Raw genomic sequence first — 27,101 nt, 5'->3', positions numbered from 1 at the left:
TCTCTGTAAAACATGATTGCCCTATGGGCATGGCAAAACTAGACCATCCTTCCTTCTAGGCATGTTCATCAATATGCAACAATCAAGGTCCATCAATACACCTCACAACCCCAATAGGCCTGGGGATGCCCATGGGCCTATCTGCACCTAGCAGCCACTGCTCTCTGTCATACATCCTTAGTTCCATCATTGTCCATAAGGAGATTCACAAATCTACTCTCAAGTATGTCTATAAGCTAGTACTCAACTCAATTCATTCATGAACATCATAGCTATGAGAGGAAGGCACAATGTCTTCCACTTTCCCGTGCATTCCTATAGGCTACATTCCGGGCTCATGATGTATTAGCATGGATGATTTTCCCAAGATAGAGATGCAATCTACACCCCTGCAATGCCTAAACAAACGGATACCCTTATACCTCAAGAAGTGTTTCAATCTGCAATCATGTGATGCCTGAACAAACAGATACCCTTACTAGAACAAGGAAGACCCTTCAACAATTCATTTGATCACTATTAATCCCAGAGCATATCTCCTCATGGTATTCAAATGAAGAGACACGAATTTTGATGGGAACCTTCAATTTTATGTGTTTTGACAAACAAGGAGTGCCATGGGGAGACAGTGTCTTCTTTATGTAGATTGCTGCCCAAGGAAGTGCATTCTTGCATGAGACAATTCAGGGGGAAACATAGCCCACAACATTGTAGTTAGGGCTGCAAAAGAGGGCATGCATCTTACGCCAAAGGTGCTAGTAATGTCTACAGTTGCCTGTCGATTCCATGGAAGATGTTGCATTTAGAGAGTTTCCAATGCTACATTACTCTCTAGTGAGCATGTCTTTTTACAGCAATGCTTTGGGCAGTGCAAGCCTTGAAGGTGTATTTCTTGCTTGGAATCGCTTCTATCAAAGCCTGAGGGCTACAGAACAGGGGCTTGCTCTCAATGTTGATATATCAGCCACTGGTTTCTATGAGAGTGTACCTGTGATAGAGTTTCTCAGTAAGAAACTAAGACAGATCAATCCACATAGCCGCTTAAGTGATGCCAATCATGTTTTAGTGAAGAAAGCACTCGCCAAACTGAAAATTGAGTGGCCTTAAGCATAGCTTGAGCAAGCAAACTAAATTGCAGCTGGTTGTCCTAGTAGTATGCACCTATGATTCAACGGTAGATCTTACTGCGTGTTGTCTTACCCCAGACTGCGTGTCGTTGATTTCTAGACCCTAGGAATAATTGGAAGACAAGGCAAGAGAGGCTGCTTCTGGCAAATTGGCATCGAGACAGCAGGCTTTAGGGTAGAACAAGTTCGATTGGGTGAGGGTCTACCCTCTGCAACACTTCGCAACACTCGGGGAGATCAGGGAGTCTGATATGGATCATTGTGGTCTACAAATGGCTCAAATATTGGATCCTGCAACTATTAACAGTGCTCCAGTTATAGTAAGTAGACTACAGTTCAACACCTCAATCAAAATGGGTGATGTCATAGTGTCTCTTGTAGCAGAGCAAGACACCACATAGTTTGCTTTGATTTATTCTTCACAAACTTCTTCTTCTTCTTGGGACCTTCACACCCTCAACTAGTACTCCAAACACTGAGGATGAAGTGGAGAAATCCATGACAACACCCATTTGCAAGGGAGGAGCAAGGTCTAAGAGATATGAAAATATCTTAGCTTGGTACTCCATGGAGGCTCCAAAAGGGAGCTTATAGGGAAGAAAGAGAAGCCCTCTTTTCAAAAGTAACTCTGATTGGATCTCTCATTAACTCCTGAGAGTCCTTCTTGGCAAGTTTACCTCTAAAATTTGACTAGGGATTGAAAACGAATTGCCATTTTTATCCCCCTTGCCTCCAATTTTTCCAAGCCTCCTGCCATAGCTTGTGTGGTCTTCAAGAAAGCTGCCATCCCCCTGTGGTACTCCATCACTACTCCTTACAACTCCTGTCCTTGCTGTACCTATTTGAACTAGGGCTTTTTTTGTAAAATGTAACTAGATGCGAGAAAAGAGAAAATCAAAGGACCAAATACCTATGCTCTGATACCAACTGTAATGAAGGAGACCTAGGAGAGAGAAGGAAAAGACTGTAGAAAGGAGAGAGAAAGGGGAAGAAGATGAGAGAAGAAGAGAGAGAAAGACTAGCCCAACACCTTAAATACCTTGTCAGTATGACTAGGTATTCCCATGCTAACCCATGTCCTACCCGTCTATCCCCGCTCTTTTACAGAATTAAAGAAGTTATTGTTCTTCTCATATTTACTTTGTATTTTCTACTCTTTGCTCAAATTCTATCCACCGTTGTGTCATGTACTTGTTACATATGGAGATAGAGAGAAAGAGAACAAGATAAAAATATTAAAATTGAGACACATAGAGAGAGAGAGAGGAGAGAGAAAATGGGAGACAAAGAGGGGAGAGAGAGAGAGAGAGAGAGGGATATGGAGATGGAGAAGAAGAAGAGGGAGAGAGAAAATTTCAAAAAAGAGTGAAAATTTTAAAATTTTAAAAGAGAGAGATAGATAGAGAATGAAATTTTATTTCAAAATATTTTTTACTTTAAAATATTAACTTTTTAATAAAAATAAATTATTTAAAAGTACTAATTTTAATGTAGAAATATTTACAAGATAAGAGAGAAAGAAGATGATGTAGAGAAACAAAAGGCATTTGAGAGAGAGAGAGAGGGTGGGGAGGTGGGAGGAAGGGAGCAAGAGAGTGTGTGAGAAAGTGAGACATTAGGTGAAATATGGACTTAAAAAGAACCTTGTAGGAAATTTATTAGAAAAATTTAATCTTAGATTAGTCCCTCTTCCATGGTCATCATTGCATGTCTTTTTGTCCCCTAGCTTCCTTACATTCCTAGGCTCCACCTTTCTTTTTTTTGTGGATTCCACCTAGAAAGAAAGGAGGGAGTCTCCCCTACTTTTCACTCAACTACCACTTTTCATCCTCCAAGACAGAACCCACCATTCTTCAAAAAGTGCCATATCAATAATTCAAATTTACTTTTACCCTAATAAATGTTTTTTTTATTTTTCAATGAAAATAAATTCTTTTTCTCAAAATGTACCTATTCATAGTACAAGTTGAAATACTCATTTTTATAAATTATTTTGTATTAAATTACATCCAAATCAATTTACTTTTTGTAATATGTATACATCTATTGTCTAGGACCCTATAGAGGTAGTTACATACCTAGTTTATGCTTCACTACTTTTCCTAAGTAGCACATTAGTAGGGTGGGTTAATTTGACCCCACAAAGTGACTTTTTTTTCTTCCCTCTCAAAAAATGATATTTTCCATCTCTAATGGTACCTAACCATATTATCCATTAATCTAAGCATTTTTTTTGCTCTAACTTTCCCTCCGATCCTTCTAAATCAATATTATACCAAAAAACTCAATCTACATCATTTTCTCTCTTACATTACATCTCCTACTAAAATCACTTAGGGACATAAGTAACTATAAGAGAAAAGTGGATTTGCATGTTTATGTGGAGGATGAAAAGTATGTTATTACAAAGATCCCTTATAGCAAGAATGGCCTAGATGTAACAACTACTTTCTAATATCGTTTAGAGAAAAAGAAAAATATTGATTGTTGAATAGATCGTTTCTTGTGTCCAAATGACCTTAGCACTAGGCTAAATCCACCTTTTAATTCAATTTCTTACTTGTTCACTTTTGTTGGGAATGATGAACAAGGTCTATTAGCTTATTGCAAATGCTTAGGTGGTAATATTGATATGCATCAATATTATCAATCAATGTTATATAACACTCATCAATCTTTGTCATGATCCCAAGATTCTTTAAATGTGTTGCAAAAATCCTTGTAAGACTAGGAAAACAAAGTGCAAAATGTTGAAGAAGAATTGAAGCAATTCTAAGACAAGAAACAAGAGATGACAAAGGATGCACAAAGAAATTCGATCTTAGAGGATTAGAATTCTCCACTAAAATTACTTTTGGAAAAAATGAAGAATGATAAGAACATTGCAAAAGCAAAGTTACAAAGGTGCAAGCAAACTCCCATGGGTTATAATAAAAGAAAATATCTACTACTACTAATCTTATCATTATCTCTGAATAGTAGAGTGTGAACAAGGCATGTTCAAGCATTGAGACTCATAATCTCCCATTAACCAACAATCTAAATTTACTATATTCCCTAATAATATGTATTCTTTTTAAGGAAATTTTTCAATGATGCTAGAGGCCAAGGAGAGGATTAGCAATTTTTTAAATAATCTATCTTTGACTGCCATATTCCATTTATGAATGTCATCCCTAATCATAGCATCATCATAACAAGAAGGCTCACTACAATCCATGACCATAACATAGTCTAGAGATGGAGTATATCTATCTATTGGTCTAAAAACCCTTGTAGACCTATGTAAAACTGGCTCAACAAGAGTCTCTACCTATCCCACCTATCTATCCTATAAGATATGAGGTTTTCCACCATTCCTTGGTACTCCCACCTCAGCATTTGCTAGCTATCCAAGCCCAATAACATGTGGAATAGGCCATACATTATGCTCATATGCTAGTTGCCTATCTTCTTAAAATACCACTCTGCAATATCTCAATTTTTTGATAGTTTGCTTATGCATCTTATCCTTATTAAAAATGATAGTATGGTTGTGTTTACTATCTTCTTTAATTTAGGACCCCAGAAGCGATAGTCAATTTCATCTAACTCCCCATAGCCAAGAAAAATGCATTTCTTAGACTTAGAATCAAGCTTACTTTGCTTGTCCCTAGGTATATGCATAATGCATTGCAAGTAAAAAAGCACAAATGATCATAAAACGAAGTCCCTTGCTAGACCATAACTCCTCTGGTATCTTACTATCCAATGGCTTGCTATAGGAGAAGTGTTGATCAAATGCACTATTATCTTCACAACTTCAACCCAAAATCCATTAGTGAGATCAGTATTAGAGAGCATACTATGGACCCTTCCTTGAATGATCATGTTCATCTTCTCAACCATACCATTTTGAGGAGGATTCTCAGGACTTGTCAACTCTCTCTTGATACCATAGTTGCATAAAAGTTCATAAGGCCATGTGAGGTCTACTCTCAATGTGATAATCATTAGCCCCCACATACTTAAGCTTCTTGTCTAACTGATTATTCATAAATATCACGAACTTGAAATGCATCCAGCATATCACTCTTTTTGCAAAGAGGATAAGCCCAAACCTTCCTTATGGCATCCTCTATAAAGTTAACAAAGTAGAATGCTACTCCCAATTAAGCTATGGGTATCGGCCCATACAAATATCTATGAACTAAATCAAGAAATTTTGATTTTCTATCCCCACTACCTCTCTTATGGAATGTTTTAATTTGCTTTCTAAAGGGGCAATGGTCACAAAAATCAAGGTTAAAAAATTTTAGATAAGAAAGATAGTTCAAATGGCACAAAGCTTTCATTCCAACGACTAACATATGCCCCAAACAGTGATACCATAAAGGAAAAGATGGTTGTTTAGTAATAGCCATAATATGGCCTTTAACACCAAAAACATGCAAAGAATACAAAGCACCAGATTTTGGCCCTTTGGCTACAACAAGGGATCCCTTATGCTACCCTATGCTAATTAAACTTTTTGTCAAGATTGTAACATGTTCTACAAGACAAAAGAATAACCATTTGATAGTAACAAGTGTACATCCCCGATGCAAACAATATATTGCATACAAAATTATTTACGAGATGATATACCCTCTCTTTCTAGCAAAGCGTAAGTAGAGAATCACTCTCTATGTGGAGTGACATGAAATGATGCTCCACAACCCAACAACCAATTTTGAGACATCCCATTATCCATGGCAACCAAAAATGCATCACTCAAAGAGGATACATACAAAACATCACCATCATCACTACTACATGCATTCATCTCCTCTATCTTGGCCTATTATTTCTCTTCCTTTTTGCCAGTATCCTCATTTGATTTTTTCCCTTTTGCTTGCACTTCCACTTGAAGCAATCATTTTTTGTGTGTCTCATTTTAATTACAAACGCGACATTCCACATCCTTTTTTTGTGTGACTTGCTTCTTGATTTACCTCTCTCATGAGAGTTCTCCTTGGCATTTGAACTTCCTCTCACTATTAAGTGTAATGGAGCTCTTTCTTTTTGTTCACCTCATCAATGAGCAAACTACTCTCCACATTAGCACTCGTAAGACCATGTGTTGTATAGAGTTACTAATGGCAATCCTAAAATTATCATAACTCTCAAGCAAGGTGACTAACAAAAACATAGCCTTAACCAATTCATGGAATGTAATCTTTTGAGATATCAACTATCTAAAAATAGTATTAAACTCATTTATATGGTTAGACATGAAAGTTCTCTTATCCACAAGTTTCTTCAACCAATATACATGCAAGATGCACTCAACATAATAATGGAGTATGCCAACTCATCCAATTCCTCTCATACATCTACATCCATGTCCTCAAGTTTAATCCCACTACATTTGATCGATTTCACCTACTTTTTTTAGACCAATACATTGTACATTTGCTCTGTCCAATATCAAAATTTTATTCCATCATGGTTTTCAATATTAAACAACACATTCTTTTAACACAATGAAAAAGATATAACTATAAAATAATGCCTACTCAACCAAAAATAGCGTCATATCCAACAAGCTCAAACTAGACCAACAAACTACAAATGGAGTGCTCGCAAAGCCAAGCAATGGTATCCAAATATCAAACCAACATAAAAGTGATGTAAAAATGATATTTTAGCACTCCCAAAGGAATATGAATTTTTTACAAATTTTTCCAACTATTTTGGCTATCTTTTGAGCATGAAACACTGAAGACCAAGTACATGCAAACTGCCTTCACAAATCAATTTCGGAATGCATAATCTATGTAAAAGCATACACTAGTATGGGAAATTCTTTAATATAACAAATCCATCAAAATATATGCGCAATCCAAAGCCAAGAGTAATCTTGAACCTTTGAGTGTAAACAAATTGTAATCAGTTAAGGTTTAAACCTTATAGAAAGATTTTGTATAAACAATAAGCACCCAGAATAGAGCTAATGTGAAAAATGGTGCCCTTTTCTTCTAATGGATCATTTTTGCTCCTAGGAGGCATCAAAGATCAAGCAATTACATTTTTTTACATATATGAGAAAGATCAATCTTTTCTCTTGCTTTGACAAACACAAGGAGAGCCTCTACTTAAGGCCCATGTTGAGTCCCTTGCTTAAACCCTCTACTTGCAACACGCAAGCACCTACTTCCAAGAGACAAATTGCCTCCTTGCTTATGCAACCTTGTGCTTGTATATATCAACCCCATGTACCAATATTTCTTCTGAAGCATCCAAAGACAAGCTATTCCCATCTACTAATGGCTACCCAAATCAATGCCAAAATGGACTATTGTCACCTCAAAATCAAGCCTCAATGGCTCAAGCCTCTGTTGAACTTAGATTTAGATCTTGAAGAAGAGAACAATACCTCTATCAATGTGTGGGGTAGCAAGTATCAAGAAGCATTTTTTCTCAACCTTCATGACAAGCTTCACTCCTCACCTAAATCACAAACTCCTACAAACACCAAACATTGCTCTAATACTAGTTGAGAGGAAAGCATTGGTGAGATGTGAGGTAGAAGCTATGGAGTGCAAGAGGGTTGAGAGAGAGAAGAACACAAGAGAGTTATGTGGATATAAAATGAATGGTGTCCTTATTCTTTTTTATCTTCATTTATATATAATTGTACATTGTGTATGTATACAAAGAGTGTCCACTTGGCTCTTGGCCATTGGGCTTTACCCCAACAATTTGGTATTCCAAATCTAATGGCAATGGCCCATACTTTTACAAAACATATTATATACTCATGGATCATCTTTTTTAAAGAAGCATAGACTTTGAAGATGTGAAGCACCCAAGGTATGAGGAAGTATCATTATCGAGCTCTTGGGGCATATTTCAAGAATACTTTCCATAGAAGTGGTCACATCAGGAGTAGCTACCTCATAGAAATGTTCAATTGATTTTATAGATGCATCTTTGGCCATTCCATCACATTGGAGAATGCAATGGCTATCACATTAGCTAAATCTCTCAAGCAAGAAATTCGAGCACACAACAAAAAAGAGTGACAAAGCACATCTATAGTGAATGCACATGCAACATGGTGCATGATAAGGCGAAGGGAAGGATACAAAATGGGCATGCATATAAAACCACATGTAAATCTCCCTTAAACCCTTTTTAGGAATTTTCATATAAATAGAGCTTCTTCTTTAGCTCATTCTTTATTTCGAAGTTTTTTTGCTCACTCATCCACTATCATATCAAGCTGATGTCAATTATTCACCAATGCACCAAGGCTAGGTAAGAAGATCCCTAGTTTCCCAGTCTACCAACTCCACCAATACAACTTTCTCATCTAGCATTCCTCCCTCTCTCATCAATACAAAGGTTCAAAGACCCTCCCGTAATCAACTTTGGAGACTTTGAAAAGAGATCGCAAAGAAGAAGACTCTGCTAAAGATGAAAAAGCAAATTAAGTAAAACTATGGACCACCATTGTGCACAAAAAGTTGTCACCTTTGTCCACCCTACCCACCTCATCCCATCCGTCTTTAGCATTAGAATTGGAGAATCCTCACTTATATCCTTACAAATAATAAATAATTATATGTATTAGTGATTTTAAATATATAGAAAAAAATATGAGTTGGCACAAACCATGAAAGGCCCACCACTTATCTTAAAGCTTTTTCAAATTTCAATGAACTACAAATGTCATGTGTGATCTTCAACTTCAATTTTTCAAGTGACCACTTGTCTAGAATGGGCCATTCCAAAGAATTGAGAGATGGACAAGCAAGTAATTCAAGAGACCATACAAATTAACCAATATAGGCACTATATGTATGAATTTATAAAAGAAAATATTGTGATCTAGAAGATATTGTGACAACTTTCCAATCATCTCACCCACATCCACATGTAGAGCTTTGTATATCCCAGAAAAGCTTCTCAAAGGCTCATCCCTGATAAAGTTCAAAGGAAAAATGTTGATAATAGAGAAATTAAAACCTCAACAACAAATAGAAAACTAAAAACATGAAACTAGTAACTTACAATTTGAGAAAAACTTGTTGAACAATCCCAAGAGCTAATTTCAAGTTATTTGCACCATATAAATGTTAAACTAATGCAATAAGATAACCATCTTGAGCCTCCTAATACCAAGTATTCTACCTTTTCAATGATTCTGCAGCACACTAGGTAACAAACTTAATGAGGCCCAATTGCTAAATGTTACATGTAAACCCATGAATCCTTCTTGAACATTGTTCCTTCCCATTTACCATGATTTTTATTTGCATTGTGTACATAGATAATACATATGAAATCATCAAGCTAACATCTAGATACCATTGGAATGGATTTGAGAAGAATGCTACTTAAGAGAAGAGCAATAAAAGTAAAAAATCTTCAAAATAGTGATAGAAATGGAGATGGAAGATATGAAGAAGCTAAGGCCCATGTAGAAGATATAAGTGATTGTGTGGCTATGGATGTGTAAGCATAGGAGAGATTAGATGAAAATATTTATGTTGTAGAGATAAGAAAATGACCAAAATCAAAGCATTTCTTGCAAAGATGTCAACAAATGCTTTTTTTGACTATACATGACATAAAAAGAGATTTTGGAGGGCAAAAAGCACTTTCCAAGAAGAGAGGTGGGACTTTGAAATTTTGGGCTCCCTTTTTGGACACCTAGTGGAACCCACCTAACACAAAGGTAATAAAAGTGAAAAGAGGGAGAATAAAGAAGAGGACATGGAGCGACAAACCTATAAGTAGAAGGCCCAAGGAAAAAAAATAAAGTAGATAAAATGACAAACCAATTCCTCTTATTGGTGTACCTCAAATCTCTTGCAATTTCGAGTCATTACTTCCAAGATAAAGGGCCCCTTTTAAGTCTATGTTTCCCCTAATGTGAAGGCAACTCAAGGAGTTGTTTCAAGAGAGGCCACATATTGCTCTTGTAGTATTTAAGTTTAGACACATAAGTGCCATCAAGAAAGTGAAACTCAAGTTTTAAACTCACATATCCACAATACTCAACCCACACTCTAATCAATAGTCTACAATCCCGTTTGTGGTATTTAAGTTCATGCATTTGGATTTGTGTGAATGTATGCAAACTCCAACACTATGAAGCTATTGTTTGTAGTTGACAGCTTCTCTCCTAAGTGCCAATCTACTTTTTGGCCCACAATTCAATGCTTGCTCTAGCTTCCCATTACATATGTCCAATTTTCATGGAATGGACATGAAGAGCAACTTCTTAGATGGGAAGATTTGAAGTGTGACAATTTTATTATTCAAAGATTAGGAGGCTTTCCTCTTTCATTTATGAAAGGCTTTGGCTATTCTGCACCAACAATTGGTTGCCACTAATCATTTGCCAAGACATCCCCTATTCAATCAATGCACTAAGATAGTTTTCAATTGCTCCTAAGCATTCCCATGTAGGCTTGCATGAGGATGCTTGGGTATGTCAAAGGCCTCACTTCTCTCATTCAATTGTATCACCTAAAAATAGTTACTCGTATTCATATTGAGCCAACAACATCAAGCTTGCAGTCACATGTTGATTTTGCTTCTCTTTTGGCCCTTGATTAGTTGATGGAGCCAAAAGTAGCTTACCATTGCAAAATCATTCAACAAAGGCAAAGTACTACACATGCTACAACACTACCCTCGAGCTTATGTATCTTTGGCGACTTCTAAGGAGTTTAGAGCACTCCCAATGTCATAGGCTACCCCTAGCTCTCTATAACATCCAAAACATGCCATTGCCCTTGCTCAAACAACCATGTTTTATTCACAGACCAAGCACATAAGTATGCATCACCATCTTGTTCATGAACATCAAACAAAGAAAAATTCAATGGGAGTTTACTCCTTCGCAATATGACAGCACAAAGGTCTTCACCAATACTCTTATCAACCACCTTGGGATCCTTTCTATTAAGTCAACATATAACCTCCATGATTGTATTGCTTCATTTGTCAAAGTGAAACCATGTTTTGCTCTTCATTGTTCGTATACTATATGTTTGCCCCTTTAACCTTTTTGGCTCCTTCCTCTCCAATGTATTGTTGAAGGGGTGTTCAATTTTGGTGCGTCTTCCTGGACAAAAGAATCAATATATATCCTTACAGATTTGATTTGTTCAATGCCTCAAGAATCCAATGCCATCTTGCATGTATCATATGCAAGAAATTTCTACTAACTACATGCTCTTTCTTACAACAATAATATTATATCCATGCAATGAATGCACACGGGACCACAATGACTATGACATAAGACTAGTCTCTTCACCTCATTTGGCACCATAATTTGAAAATACTTAACTCTAGTATCTTCCCTTCATATCATTCTGAATTATTCTTAGGGTTAAACACTCTGACACTCTTGTTGCAATAATTAGTGAAAGTTCAGCCATCTAAAAAAGAATACTAAGACTTTCAGGTTTCTAAAAGTGTGATGCTTTTGCAAGAGTTCTAGGATTTTCTTTGCAGGAAGGCAAGAATTCAGATTCACTACACTTTTGCCTCAGCGAAGGCCATATCTAAGGCAGTTGTTCATGTATAGACATGATTTCAAATTCCTTTTCAATTACAAGGCAGATTAATCAGCTACAAGGGAAGTAACAAACACCCCACCTTACAGTACTTCTAACCAATATAAACTTCATACACTTCATATTGTAGACACTTCTGACTCCCTGCAGGGGTAGATGTAATTCAGAAGAGTGGACTCCAAAGAAATCTCCCGCAAGTTCATGCACAACGCACAAACTCAGTTCAAGGGTGAACTTACAGACTAAAAATACAGACTCCAATCAACTGTGAAAATGGAGCTGTCAAAACGAAGGTTGCTTCTGCTCCCAAGCCAATGAATTCTTCAACCCTGGTAACAGAGTTCATTCAAACACAAATCTTAAACAGCAGGTCATCTCTCTGCTCCTGATTAGGCAAGATGCCAAAAAAGACACAACAGTATCTGCTGGGGAGGTGTAAGAAGCCCCATATCTTAGTTTGAACAAGCTGTGATCACCACAGGTAGAGCTGTAATAGCCACAGGTTAAAACTAGAAAAGGTTGGAGTCGTGGCAAGATGTGATCTGATTACAATACCGCCTTGTTCATTACACAAGGTGTGAAAAACTCTGCATATGTTGATCTCTACTGGCATGAACAGGAAAGCACAAACAGAAGCAGCAACCATGCTAGATAGCTTCTGCACAGTCGAGTGCTATCATTCATTCATTTGTGTTCACCTCAACTCTCTTTTTTTTGAGCCGTTGCTAGAGTTCCAACCCTTTCTACCAGCCTTCTTCCCCACCTTCCACTTCTTTTTCTTGCCTGCCTCACCTTTCCTTGTGTGAGCATTCTTTTCCTCCTCCACATTAAAAACACTCACAGCCTGTACACAAGCATGAAATCACTAAAAGCTCAGAGAAAAGCAGCCTGCAAAAACAAATGAAAATTTGCTAAGAATACAAGGCTTGTCCGCAAGAGAGCCTTGGAATCCAATTCTCCATACCTTGTTCACATCGATAATCTCATTAGAATTCTGAGCTAGGACTTTACTCAGAACTCTCTCAAATTGTTGCTTCTCTTGAAGTCCAATCCCTGATCCCTCGGCAACCGGAAGAAACTGCAACCAATATCAACTGATGATGGCCCCACATAGCATATAAATTGTGATATCCTGCTGTTTTCACACAATTTGAAAACAGTTTGTGAAAAGTTACAGGAAAACCCACCTTCCTGAATTTTCCAGTGTGCTTAGGTGGTTTTTCTCCATGTCGCTTTTTATCAAATTTTCCCCCACTTGCCGTGGCAGTGCTCGCAAGCCCAGCCGCAAATCCTATCTCATCTTTGTTGAGCTTTTTCGGAGGCTCCTTTGTACCTGTTATAGGTAGACTTGTCGCAGCCAACTGCACGGTGCTGCAATGAATATTAAACACAAAATTTAAACCAAACAAATTCAACATGGAAGTAATTTGAGACAAAGCATTACATGAACACACCTTGGCAAAGCACTCCTGCCCCCAACTTTAGCAGCCCTCTTCAAGTTCTCCAACTGATTTCTTTCCTGCTTTGCAATACGTGATTTCTTTTCAACACGTCTTTGCATGAATGGATCTGTACCTGGATCTGAAGTATCACCAGGAAGATGAGAATCATAAATATCTTCCAGGAAAAGGAGGATACAAAAGGAGGAAAGTCAGCCTCCCTCCCTCCACCCCCCTTCTGTGTGTGTGTGTGTGTGTGTGTGTGTGTGTGTGTGTGTGGCCAGGAGTTGAACAACAAAGCAGGTTTCATGGAAGGAAACAGAAAATTGTAAAACTTTAAAACAGCAAGAAACAAGTTTTGTACAGGAAAATACATATATGACATTTAGGTAATACGTTAATGAAGAATACGGAAATGAAGCATGGTTACTCTTTAACTTATAGACAACCTTCATAAGATCTGAGAAACTCATTTGACTTGAGAAACATTGCTCTCTAATTAGATTCCAAAAACTTTGGGCAGTAACTTGTAAGGTTTATGAATCATGACAGTATTATAGCCCTTAATCATGACTATTAATGAATCGTAATTCATGTTCAAGTCAACTGCTATCATCCATCATGCATCTTAAGTGAAAAGTAGTTACTTACATATCCCAACTGTGCCCACTGCACAACCCTACAAACAGGCTATAACAAATCTTCCAAAGTAAAGGTGCAAAAACATGATTTTTTTAAATAATATTTCAAATAGGTCACATTAAAACATGTTTCATAAGTATGAAACATTTGGCGCCTGTGTGAAAAGAGTTTCTCATGTATGCACGTGTGGGTGTGCTTGTGCATGCATGCATGCATTAGCAATTGCTACAGATGTAGACTCTCCTACCACGACAGCCACAAGCAGAATTCCTCCTTGTGTTGGCTGTTGTTACTCTCTTTGCAACCAATAAGACTGTTGTAGTTATTAACCAAGTTGTCCTTGTCCGTGACCTCAAGATACAAGAGCTCTCCCTAATTGACGATTAGGTTGGTAGGCAATCTCTTACAAAATGAGCTTAAAATCTCAAAGGTGTGTAAGTCACATTGAAGACTAATGGCAATCCACAAACCAAAGGATTCTAGGAGCTTTTGCTTGAGATTTACATAATATAGTTGGCATCAAAGATAACCTTTCCTAGCTTCTTAAGTTCATTCTCCATTGCTCAAGCTATTGGTGACGAATTATATGTTCCAACATACTTTGTCTCGCACTGAAGATGTAGCTTAACGTTTACTTTGTGAAGGCGCAAACCTCCCTAAAATGACGATAATAAGGTCAGTCACTGTTGCAAGGTTCTTCAAATCTCAAGTTGGCATCATTATGCACCAACATGGGCCTCTTGATCATGCCCCCACTATTGATGCATCTTCAATAGGAGCTTCACAGATTTCTTTCAAAAAAGTTGTAATAAGATCAATTTGATGCTAAGAAAACACAATGGAAAATATATGCTAATCACTTTTGATAAGCAGGCATGAACAATGCACATGATGAAACGCACATGGAGAAACACACCACCTAGTGAATTTCAGCAAAACTTTCAATTGTGAAAAGCTCCAAAGTAGGAACACCACCATAGCAATGTGGAAAATGTGAATGAACTAGCATGAGTATTAATTATAGATCGACAAAGGATGTCCAGCATAAGCTGGGGCAGTCCTGACCAAAAGAGATCCAAACATATCAGCCATGAATGGTCAAGCCAAGAAAGCAAACCCATAAAATAGGCGCCACACAAGAGCTAGACAAAACTCTCAACACATCCCATCAAACTCCGTCTTTAAAACCATTGCTAGGCCAACAATTGGATCATCCAGTGGCTGTCCAGCCTATGCAACTGCTGCCACATCATCACCAGCCCCAAAGCACCCTATCTACAGCTGTGTTTGCAGTCCTGCTGCTGAAGTCAGCTGCTACACTGCCTCTTCCACCTCTTCAGCCTGCATTTACACCTCTTGCTGCCAGGCAATAGGTTTTCCCATACCTTCATTAACTCAGACAGACTTCACAACTGCTGTAGCTACTATTTTGGCCTTTTCACCTGCTGCCCTCACCAGATTTGGGGCAAACACTGCTGCATTTTGAGTCAAACCGGTTTCTTCAGCTGCCACCCAGTTCTTGGAGGTCTTTGTTAGTCCATCCAACTTCTATCAACTGGTGGTTACAGCCCTCCGCTTTGGTGGACATCACTCTCCAACTACTCCCTCAACCTGCTCCCACGAGAGTCGTCAACTATTGAACAGCTCTGCCTTTGAGCATCTTCCACACTCTTTCATTTATTTACGGAATTCATTCATTACTTCAGAGTTGTCTTTCTTCAAGAATTTTTGTTTTCTCTTGGGATCGTGCAGCGTCTTTTCAAGCTTCTCCATCACTAGAGGCCTTGAGGAAACATTATGGCCTCAACAAGGAGGAGAACGCATCATCTCTTTCTTCTTCTTGGCCAGATGCAAGGTTCATGGCAAGAGTGGGGTTCAATGAATTCTTGCATATCAAACATTCTCGCCACTCTCAAGACACTCTTGAGAGCCTTGCACAACAATCAAGATCAATTGATGGGGCTGGCCATCTCTCCACTCAAAGAGGACATGCTACATTCAAGATAAGTAGCGACCCGTCTTCTTCATCACAACTAGGTCCAATGTCAAGTTCATATAACCTTTTGAGTCATATGAAACAAAACCCTTCCCTCCATTTTCTTTTGGTGTGCAAGATCCAAATCATGAAAGGTTCAATTATATTGACTTCAATAGAAGAGGCTCTAGAAACAAACATACATCCACAAGTATAGCTGACATTGTATCCTCTATTTCACTACTTCTACCTAGCTCCTCTAGCTAGGATGATTCGTCTTCCTTTTTCCTCCTTTGGTATCGACATCCTTGGTTGAGAGGGGGTTCCTACCCTTCACTCGGTACCCTATAGGTTTTGGCACTTGTTTTCAACATTGGTCCCCCTTCCCTCTGTACTTACCCTTTGCATTGCATGATCATCGTCACCTTTGTATAAAGGCGATTAGGCAAATGAACAATTTTCCCAAGAGGGACATTGTCCAAGTGGCACCTTGTTGCATATGAATTCTCATCATGTAGGAGTCATTATGCATCTCATTGCACACAACTATTTTCACTAGGGGCTCTATCACCACCATACCTCTTCACCATTTTTTTTTCCTTCATCACCAACATCCTAGATGAGTGGTTGGGATAGTCCTCTATTTTGTGATGTTGGTTCTAACCATCTCTCTTATTTTCCCTATGAGCATAGTTAATGCATTATCCTTCAAAAAAATTTCAAAACAAAACCAAAAAAGAAAAAAGAGAACTTCAAAGTGGTTTTATATCACCTTTGCAAGTCCTGCTAGGCCGCTAGGCAACCAATAAGCATTTTTCGTCCAATGACTTGGCCTCTCTAGGGTGGCCCTTTCAAATACTAAGGTAAGCTAACCATCACTTCTATAGTCTTCGCAGAGTCTTGGATAGCCAACATGCATCCATTGGCCGATGCCCTAGCTGCTTTGGGGTGGGACGTCTCTGTGTAGAAACACAACGTGAGGTACACTCAATCCCTCTTTGGTTTCCATTTGGAACCTAACCTAAGAGAGAGTGTTAAAACTTTTAAACATGCATTACATATAAAATCTTCACTAACTCTTTCAAACAATCCCAAATGTCACTAATTTCCAAAGTTTCTGTGTCCCATAAGTCAAAATCTTAATTTTGGAAAAATCCACATCTATAAATAGGAGACTGTCCAACCACTCCTTTCATTCTTTTTTTGCAAGTCCCAACCATCAGCCCACGCCATCTAGAGGCTGTCCAACATATGCAACTACTGATGTATCATCACCAAGCTCCAACCCCAAGGCGCCCTGTGTACAGGGTTTGCAATCTTACTGCTAACATCAACTGCTACATTGCCTCTTTCATCTGTTCAACCTGTCTACAACTGCATTTGCAGTCCTACTGCTAACATTAACTACTGCATTGCTTCTTCCACCTATTTAGCCTATGTTTACACCTACCACCAAGCAATAAATTTTTACACATCTTCATTAACTCGGACAGACTTCACAACTGCCACAATTGCTGTTTTGACCTTTCCAACTGGAACCCTGACCAAATTCACGCAAACTGAAACCAACCTTTCTCCTCAAATAGGGTGGTAAATAACCTGATTAAACACTATTTACAGCAATTAACAAATTCACAAAACTGAAATGCACACTTTACAATATAATCTTGGATATTGGACACCTTATTGACCCCAAAACTGGCGCCCCTTTCGGTAATTATTTAACTTAATTGAAGAAGAAATTGATGTACAATGGGATTCTCCCAACCCCTTTCGATTTTCCAACTCCCCTTGCTGTTCAAAATGACCAACAAGTCTTTAATCTTTTTAGCCATTTAATCCGGGCAATTAATTGGCCTTCACCCACTTTGATGGAGATGGAAAATGCCCCAAATTCAATTATTTGCTAGTCCCTCCACTTGAATAGGCTAAAAACAACTTCAGCCCTGTTGAATCCAAGTCTTGGAGCTTCCAATTTCTGGCACACTTCTCGAGCCTACTGTTAAACCCTAATTTCTGCTCTGCAGATTAGGGTTTACAGCAAAGAAATCTGAAACTTCTCAGCCTCTAGTGATCTCAATGCTGCAATCTTTGAAGCAAGGCTGTAGAAAGGCTGGGAGATGAGAGAGAATGCTGAGAAGAGAGAAAATTCAGACTTTCTTCGCGAAGAATTGAAGAAAATCTGTCATTTACTATTGCCACCCTATCTCAACAACTTGTAGATGAAAAGAACTGAAGAAAATCAGTCATTTACTGTTGCTCCATGTCTCAACAACCTTTAGATGTTGCCACCTGCTGTTGATTGGTCTTCTCTTGCTCTTGGCTATCTCAAAAGGTCCTCCAATGGCTGCAAATCAGACCAACAGCATCTCCTCCCTCTCTCTTGTATGCTAAATACACTAAAAATGCCTCTCCAACCTCTAAAGACGTTTTTCAAACTTGCATGGGCATTTTTGACAAGTGACAGCCTTCCCAAATGGTTTTTCCAGCATTATCCATAATTAAATATTAATTTTCAATCTTTAAATACTAAAAATTAATCTAATTATTTTTTTGTGCCCTGAAAAATAATCTGACTAGCCAATAATTAAATTGGCTAGGCAACTTCCATTGCCGAGTGTCTCTACGCCATCTTTAACCATTAGATTGGTGTTAGGTACCATTAAACACCACTTCCTTGATGTCACCAACTGACACTTATGGCCAAATGAATGACCTAAGCCCACAATTGGCACCAAATATCACCAAGTACCTATGCAGCATAACTTATAACAATTTTTACCTTTAACATCCCGTGATTTCTTCAAGTCCCAGGCTCGTAAATTTACTCTAGTCCTAGCAATTACACCTCACATGTGCAACATTTACTTAACCATGTGATTAAAAATTAATCCACATATTAAGTGAGGTTTCAAAAGTACATGTCCTCATGACACAGACACTATTGCATTTTGACTCATCAATTTCTTTGGCTATTGCCCAATTCTAGGTGGTTTGCACCAGGCCATCTTAGCTCCAATTAGTGGATACAGCCCTCATGATCTTGTCAGAGTGCAGCGGTGCAGAAGCGTAGGACTGAGAGAGAGAGAACGCAGAGAGAGAAGAGAGAGAAAGAGACAGTGGAAGATGAAGATCTGCTGTATAAAGTGTGCTGAATACAAAGATATGCAGATATATACACGGACGCAGTGCGCTGGACTGCGTGTCTCCACCTCGACGATGCAACCTGCTGTTCACCTCGAAGTCCGCTGCTACAGTCTGCACTATCTCCTGTCTGAAATCTGCGAACAGAGACGGAATCTGCGTGTGTCACCGGTCTGTAATCTGCGAGCAGAGAAGTGTGGGAGACTGCTGGGGCAATCTGCCAAAAAACAGGGCGCCAGAAAATAGCCTGTCGACTGCATTAAATGAAGCCGACTGACTGCACTGGTCGGACTGCCACGTGGCAGTCCGACTGTGCAGTCCGACTGCCTGTTCGACTGCACACCTGCCACTATACTGGCTGTACCTGCCCTGCTGCCCCTGTTCAGGCTGTGATCTCTAACACCCCCTCTCAGAGCCTGGGCAAGGTAAAAGCCTAAGGGATCTGGAATGTCTCCGAAGTAGTGCCTGGGGAAGTGCCTTCGTAAACAAATCCGCAAGATTGTCCTTCGTCTTGCAGTACTCCACAGTGATGGTCTCATCCAGAAGCTTCTCTCGGATGAAGTGGTACTGGATCTCTATGTGCTTCGTCTGGGCATGAAAAACAAGGTTCCGTGCCAAGGCAATGCAACTCTCATTGTCACATTGCAGCAAAGTAGGACGAGTCTGGGGGCACCCAAGCTTCTCCAATAATCTCCGAAGCCACACAGCCTCACATGTGGTGGAAGACACGGCCCGATACTCCGCCTCAGTAGACGAAAGGGCTACCGTGGGCTGCTTCTTGCTACTCCATGAGATAACACCTGCACCCAAGGTAAAACAATAACTTGTAGTAGACCGCCTGTGGTCCACATCACCGGCCCAATCCGAGTCGCTCCAACCTGCAAGTACAAGATCTGAACCATCTGTCCCTGCGGGGTAATGAATCCCTAAATCAGACGTCCCCCTCAGATATCGAAGTATCCTCTGAGCAGCCTGTCAATGCACCGTCTTAGGTTCACTCATGAACCCTGCCAAGAGCCCAACAGCAAAACAAAGATCAACCCTAGTGTTGAGAAGCCAAAGCAAGGACCCAATCAACTGACGATAGCGGGAAGCATCCGCCAAAGGAGAAGCTGAATGGGAAGTGGTCTTCCAGTTCGGATCCATAGGAGTAGAAAGTGCCCGACAATCCTCCATCTCAAAAGACACCAAGAGCTCCTGTACATATCTCTGTTGAGAGATGAAGATCCCCCTCTGAGACTGATAAATCTCATGGCCCAAAAAAAAATGGAGTAGACCCAAGTCCGTCATCTCGAACGTCCGATGGCCAAAGCAAGGACCCAATCAACTGACGATAGCGGGAAGCATCCGCCAAAGGAAAAGCTGAATGGGAAGTGGCCTTCCACTTCGGATCCATAGGAGTAGAAAGTGCCCGACAATCCTCCATCTCAAAAGATACCAAGAGCTCCTGTACATATCTCTGTTGAGAGATGAAGATCCCCCTCTGAGACTGATAAATCTCATGGCCCAAAAAAAAATGGAGTAGACCCAAGTCCGTCATCTCGAACGTCCGATGTAAAGCTGACTTCGTCTCTTGGACCTGATGTGCATCATCACCTGTGACAATCAAATCATCAACATATAATACAAAAAGCACACAACCATCCTCGGAAGTGTGAACATAAAGCTGTGGATCGGCCTTGGAACGCCAATATCCCAACTGAGACTGGAGGAACGAATCAATCTTCTCATTCCATGCACGCGGAGCCTGCTTGAGGCCATACAAGGCCTTCTTCAACCTGTAGACTTTCCCATCTGAAGATCCAAAGCCAGGAGACTGCTCAACATAAATCTCCTCCTTCAAATCACCATTGAGGAAGGCCGACTTCACATCCAACTGGTAAACAGGCCATCTCCTATCGCCAGCCAAGGCAAGAACAGCTCTAATGATTGCCATACCAGCTGTGGGGGCAAAAGTATTATGACAATCAATCCTTGGGCGCTGGGCAAAACCTTTAGCAACAAGGCGAGCCTTGTGCTTATCCAAAGAACCGTCGCTAAGGTATTTGGTCTAAAAGACCCACTTGACGCCAATCACCTTCTTATTCGGGGGGTGGGGCACGAGTGACCAAGTGCCATTCCTCTCAATAGCCTCCAACTCGGCTTCCATAGCTTTCTTCCATGGTGCGGATTGTAAAGCCTCCTTCACGGAGGTGGGCTCTCGATCCTGCATAACACGGGTCATCAAACAATAGTTAGAGCAAACAAGCTCCGTAGAATGTGCTTGGTGCCGCCGTGACCACTACGGACCATCCTGCGGTCCCCACTCCTCAGGAACCCCCTCGATCCCTGAATCACGGAGTGTCACGGGCCCAACGAGGAGGAGGCCGAACCTCGCCTCGTCTCTCTCCATCAGCAGAAGACACTGGAATATCTACCGGTGGTAACTCCTCAAGGGTGACCGGTGGAACAGTAGACTCTGTGTCAGAAACGGAATCATAATCAAAAGGCACGGGCTCCAGTGGAACTGTAGAAGGAGCCCAACTTTCCCCTGGATCTCCAAGAACGGGATGCTCCTCACCCGTTGATATAGCCGGAACCTCCACAAACCGCACATCGCGGCTAGTGTACACATCCCGCTTGACAGGATCATACAATCGATAGCCTTGGGACTGGGAGCTCTAGCCAACAAATACCTGTCTTCAGGAAGCTGCTTCAAATTTATCACGATGAGCCTTGGGAATGTGAACATAGGCATCACACCCAAAGACCCTAAAGTAAGAAACATCTGGCTTCGTCCCAAAGTAAGCCTCAAACGGGGTCATCCCTTCCACGACCGAAGTAGGGGATCGATTAAGGATGTGGACTACAGTAGCCGCAGCCTCGGCCCACAGAACTTGAGGGGTCTGTCGGTGTTCCATCATGCTGCGCGCAATCTCGATCACACTGCGGTTCTTCCGTTCAAGAATGCCATTTTCTTGAGGAGTGTTGGTATTGGCAAACTCCTGGTGAATACCTTTATCTGTACAAAACCGAGCAAACTCATTAGAAACAAATTCAGCGCCCTTGTCGGATCGCAAGGTCTTCAACCTCCGGCCCGATCGGTTCTCCTCAAGGAGAAGCCAATCCTTGAAGTGTGAGAAAGCTTCTGACTTTAATGCCAAAAAGTAGGCCCATATCATCCTGCTGTAGTCATCCACGATCAGCATGAAGTACGAGCTCCCACGCAAGGACTCATTTCTCATAGGGCCACATAGATCCGTAGATACAAGCTCCATCGGTGAAGTAGACCTCCGCGAAGCTGTGTGGGGAATGGCATCCCTAAGCTGCTTCCCCCGAATGCAGGAGACACATGGCTGCTGGCTCACCACTATATCCGGCAACCCTCGAACAAGCTGTCCACGTGACGCCCTCCGAAGATAATCATAGTTCAGGTGACCAAACCAAGCATGCCATAACTCTGACTGTGACTGAGAGGTAAGAAGAAGAGTAGAGAGGGTGGTGGAAGACTTCAATTTATAAATGCCGTTCTCCTCATATCCGGATAATAGAACCTTCCTCGATCCACGATCAAGGACTCGCACCGTAGTACTGTCAAACTCTTCCAAAAGGCCAAGGGAGCAAATCTTATGAACTGACAGGAGATGGTACCCTAAGCCTGGTACATGCAAAACCTCTGAGGTATGGGTACCACCTCGTCCATCTGGAATAAGCTGCATCTTACCCCGACCTGCAATAGATACTGAAGAGCTGTCTCCAATGAGAATCTGCCCACGCGAGGGTCGCAACTGGGCAACACCATCAACACCATCTGATGAAGGAGTCATGTGCCGGGAGGCACCACTATCAACGATCCACTCTCGAGCCTGGGGAGCCGTCATCACAGCATCAAAAGCATTCGGTGAAGCGTCCTTAATGACAGCTAGATGAAGAAATGCAGCTGATGAGGATGCAGCCACCGCTCCAGAATCCTTTGTGTCCTTCTTGTTGGTGTCCTTCTAGTCTTTGTCAGGGCATTCCTTCTTCCAATGGCCAGTCTTTCCACAAATATGGCATGTGGAGTCTTTGTCCTTGTCCTTCTTAGACTTGTTATCCCCCTTCTTCTTCTTCTTTTGGTCCTTCCCCTTCTTCTGAGAGGCTTGACCTGTCAGCGTCTCCGACTTGGAAGCATTCTGTCCCTTTAACTGTTCCTCTTGGTCCAAGACCATAGGAACCAACTCTTCCCACCGAAGAGTAGACTCTCGCTCTGAAGCAATAAGGGCAGAGTAAAATGTACCGAATCGTGGCGGCAACTGGGACAAAAGTGTGATCGCCATGTCTTCGGAGGAAATCGGCTTCCCCGCATTCTGAACCTGCATCTAAAGCTGCCTTAGCTTGTTAATGTGCTTCCGCAAAGAAAAAGACTTGTTTACGGACAAGGTCCGCATCTGTACCTCCAAAGAAACCCGCTTCATAAGGGTCATTCGATTGTACATCTGATCAAGCTCCAGCCATATCTCCCGAGCCACCGTCAAGTGCTCGATGTGAGCAATCACGGCTGTAGTACATGATAGAAAGAGAAAGGAACGAATCCTCATCACATTTCAGCATTCCATTTCAACACATCCATTTGGAATGGTGTTCTCATATTCAAGGGCTTAGGGACAATCGTTCCTTGTTACTATGGCTATTGGATAGCTCTACCTTTGAGCATCTTGTACATTGTTTCATTCATTTACAACATTCATTTATTACTCCAAAGTCACATTTCTTCTTTATTTATGTTTTTGTGTTTTATGTTTCTGTTTGAGTTATTTGTGTTTTAGTCATGTTTATACATTTTGCGTTTTCTCAATGCACACCCTAGTATATCTTCACACAATCCCTAAGGGTCCTTACAAGCTTTCTTAAACTCTTCAACTTTAGACATTTCCCACCATCTAACGCTAAGCTCTATAGATGCCTAAACCTAGGGTGTTGAGATATAAAAATCCATTCATACCCACTAAAACATTGAATGGCCAAGAAGTGTAGCAAGCTTCTAGATTTCTACAATTGCCGACCCTTTCAAGCAACTATGATGGTATGATGGGAACACAAAATGGACCACACAATTGGTAATTTGCCTACTTTACAACTACCATTAGCATCGGTTGAGACCATGTTCTGTTGTAGTTGTTTAACTAACCAACTTTGGGTCTTCTTATAATCTCATAGCACTCTAGCAAGTGTCTCCATGGAGACTCCACACCACAACTAAAAGCAATTGCAATAGTTCCCAAACGAGAGCTAAACTTCACATTAACAAGGGTTCCACTTTGATTAAAGCTTCAATACATAGATGATGTGAAAAAATAAGTGTAGGTGAGGATGCTCATAAGCATCTGAAATTGCCTTAGCAATAGTTTTAAAAAACACGCATTCATCAATAGTTTTTCTCTAGCTAACCTACTAATATAAAGGTAAGGAATTATAAAGAGTAACAAATGGTTACCATCTGATGACTTTGCTTCAATAACAGGAATATCTTGCTCATCACGTACTCGCTTGTAGCCATAACGACGCCTCCATTCATTTGATTGCTCATCAAACTCAAGCTTACTACGCTTTCTTTTCTTTATGCCTTGATATCCCAAACCATGGAAATTAGTAAACAACACAATAAGTAAATTTGCACCATAAGTAGACAATGAACGATCTCTACGAGGATGTAGCTTATTTATCAAATGGTACCTTTATTTTGAGCAAAAATCTCCCACTTAGTTGGTGGTCTAGGTTTAGGAAGCTACATCCACAAACAAAAGCTTGATTAGCCCACCGTAGCCTTTTACGAAACCCAAGCATTGACAACTTCTTGACTATCGCCTATCCCAATCATAAATGGAAGGATTACAAAAATCAAAACATCAGGTGGCAAGCCCTCATATTGAGGATGACTGAGCTCCCTTTAAACATCAAAGAGGCTTCTAGTTTATCACATAATTAATGAAGATGCTACCTTCAGTCTGCCTTTAAAAATTTAGCAAACAAAATTCTAAATGTAAAGCTGCATAAATATGAACTGCTGATGAATTTTGTAAAAGCATGAAGAACCAACCATCTCAAATGTCAAATCCTTCCTCAATGCAAGATGAGAAGGATTCAAACAAGTATTAACAAGTACAGATTTCCTTAACCCTATCAAACACTACTCACAGGCTTTTCTCTGGGCACTTGGGTGGTGGGCGATGGCAGATTGACAAGCCGACCGATCTTTTCAACAGTTGATGGAAGGTTGAACAGCTTGTCAGCAAGCAACTGCAAAGCCTGCTCACCTCGTTCGAGGCAGACCTGCGTGATGTCATCCCTGCTGGACCAAAATATCAGAGACTTGAGAAACGAACAGAGAATCACATTATTATTTGCAAAGTCAAGACTTTTAAGCAAAGAACAGAGAATCATCATTCCTGCTAAGTCAAGATCATCATAACAGTTAGAACAGAACCGCGTCCATGCTGGACTAAAGAAAAGCATGGACTTGAGAGGTTTTCTTGTTTAAATGTTGCCATGAACACTCAATTCACGAGTATCTTCCATCAAACAAGAGCCATACCTTGAAGAGGTGGAGGCAAAGGAAGCGTCGCGGGGGTCAACCACAAGAAGGTTACCGAGATCGAGAGAAAAACGCTCTGTGGTTTCGTCGTTACCAGCACTCGCTACAGCACTGCTCATTTTCGACTGCAGACGAGAACGGACAGGGCGAGAGAGAGAGAGAGAGAGAGAGAGAGAGAGAGAGAGAGAGGGAAGCACGGTGCTTTTAAACGGGAGGGATTTTGGAAAAGAACTAAAGCTCTAAGGTAGCCTCTAATGGCTAAAAGACAAAAGCAAGTGGGAAGTTTTCATTAGAAACCTTCAAATTATCGAGGTATCTAGATCCTTTTGAATTTATTGATTTAAGGTATCATCATCAAAGTATTTATAAAAATCCTTAAATTTATAAATTCAAAATTGAAGGACCTAATATACACGTACTTTAGGCATATACTAAATATATTTGTAAGTTGCATTACTTACTTAAGGTTCGTATGCATGACTTGCTGCACCACCAATGCTTCTTGCTCAAATTGTTTGCAAATGGTGTCAAGCCGTTTACACACCGGGCTAAATCCCCCACCGATCCTGAAAATAGTCTGCTTATTTGATTACACACCAAACATGCCCATCCTAAACACCAAAGGAGTCATGCCCTAGTGGTGGGGCTCAAACCCTATCAAGTGCAAAAACATTTTTTTAATAATGAAGGTCTTGGCCTATAGTGATGAGGAGTGGATAAAATCTTGGGCGGGGGAGATCCCCCCCGCCCCCCAAAAAAGTGTCCACCAACCGATAAAAGCAAACCAAATAAGATTGCCACACATTAGCCCACAAACACTTCCATTTTTGCAAAAACTGAGTGTCCATCGTGGTGTATAATCGGCCTTAATATGAGCAAAATTTATCAATGATTAAATCACTTGGGAAAGGGTTTTTTTTTTTGCATTTTTAAGGAAGGGTTGGGGCTAGTTATTGTATGCACAACATGACATGTGGCTTGCTCCAACTATCTCTTAGATGCTACAATGCTAATGGCAATGTCTACAATCATGACTCGAGTTTAGCACATCATGGTGACCTTCTTACCCCACAACCTCTCTAAGCATAGTCATCTCTAACATCCACATCACAATGACCTCACCTAGCAACCATTAGCCTTTGTCTGCATCTAGCTAACACAAGCACACTCTCTCTCATCTGCTAGCAAGGTTGGCTAAGACCTTCTTCAATGACAAGCTTTTGGCATTGATTAGTGGACTAACAGAAGAGTGCACGTGATAATTATATTAAAAGTGACACTAAGGATCACCCATCAACCCTTTGATTGCATCCATTAACACAAACACACACTCTCGCATGTGCTAGTGAGGTTGGCTAATGCCTTCTTCATTGAATCCATGTGATAATTGTATTAAAAGTGACTCTAGGGACTGTATAAGCTTAAGGAAATCTCTTTGCATGTGGCACTAACACAAAGATGAAATGAAAGGCTTCAAACTCTATGTGAAGGTAATTTTGCTTGTGCTTTAGGACACAATAGATGGTAACAATATTAATCTTTTGTTCTTCCATTGGCTTGCTTATATTTTTACTTTATCTCTTTGATGAACTTGACCTAGCTTAATCTATCAATTGTTACCAATGTCACATGGCATGACTTTTCAAAGATCTACAACGTCATGTT

The 27,101-nt window shown here is 40.3% G+C and overlaps 1 protein-coding gene across 2 annotated transcripts; it reads right to left on the bottom strand.

Moving 5' to 3' along the window:
• Positions 1–12,043: 12,043 nt before the first annotated feature.
• LOC148041088 (ribosome biogenesis regulatory protein (RRS1) family protein) lies at positions 12,044–25,632 on the bottom strand. 2 transcript variants are annotated; one of them, XM_087676783.1, is made up of 8 exons: positions 25,437–25,632; positions 25,040–25,193; positions 24,578–24,629; positions 24,339–24,467; positions 13,141–13,267; positions 12,874–13,057; positions 12,651–12,764; positions 12,044–12,530 (listed from the first exon to the last, which is right to left on the bottom strand). In XM_087676783.1, exons 1-8 carry the CDS (start codon positions 25,553–25,555, stop codon positions 12,381–12,383), a joined length of 1,029 nt encoding a protein of 342 aa, XP_087532909.1. In that variant the 5' UTR covers positions 25,556–25,632; the 3' UTR covers positions 12,044–12,380. The 2 variants fall into 2 exon arrangements, with proteins under 2 accessions (XP_087532909.1, XP_087532916.1); XM_087676790.1 differs by having other exon boundaries at positions 25,040–25,190; positions 25,437–25,627.
• Positions 25,633–27,101: the final 1,469 nt, after the last annotated feature.

This window comes from Lygodium microphyllum, chromosome 1 (genome assembly GCF_053477565.2).
Source record: "Lygodium microphyllum isolate KBCC chromosome 1, Lygodium_microphyllum_v1.1.10, whole genome shotgun sequence".
In the NCBI taxonomy this organism is placed as follows: domain Eukaryota; kingdom Viridiplantae; phylum Streptophyta; class Polypodiopsida; order Schizaeales; family Lygodiaceae; genus Lygodium; species Lygodium microphyllum.
Note: the sequence above shows the minus strand (reverse complement) of the source record. Positions and strands in the feature narration are given on the sequence as shown.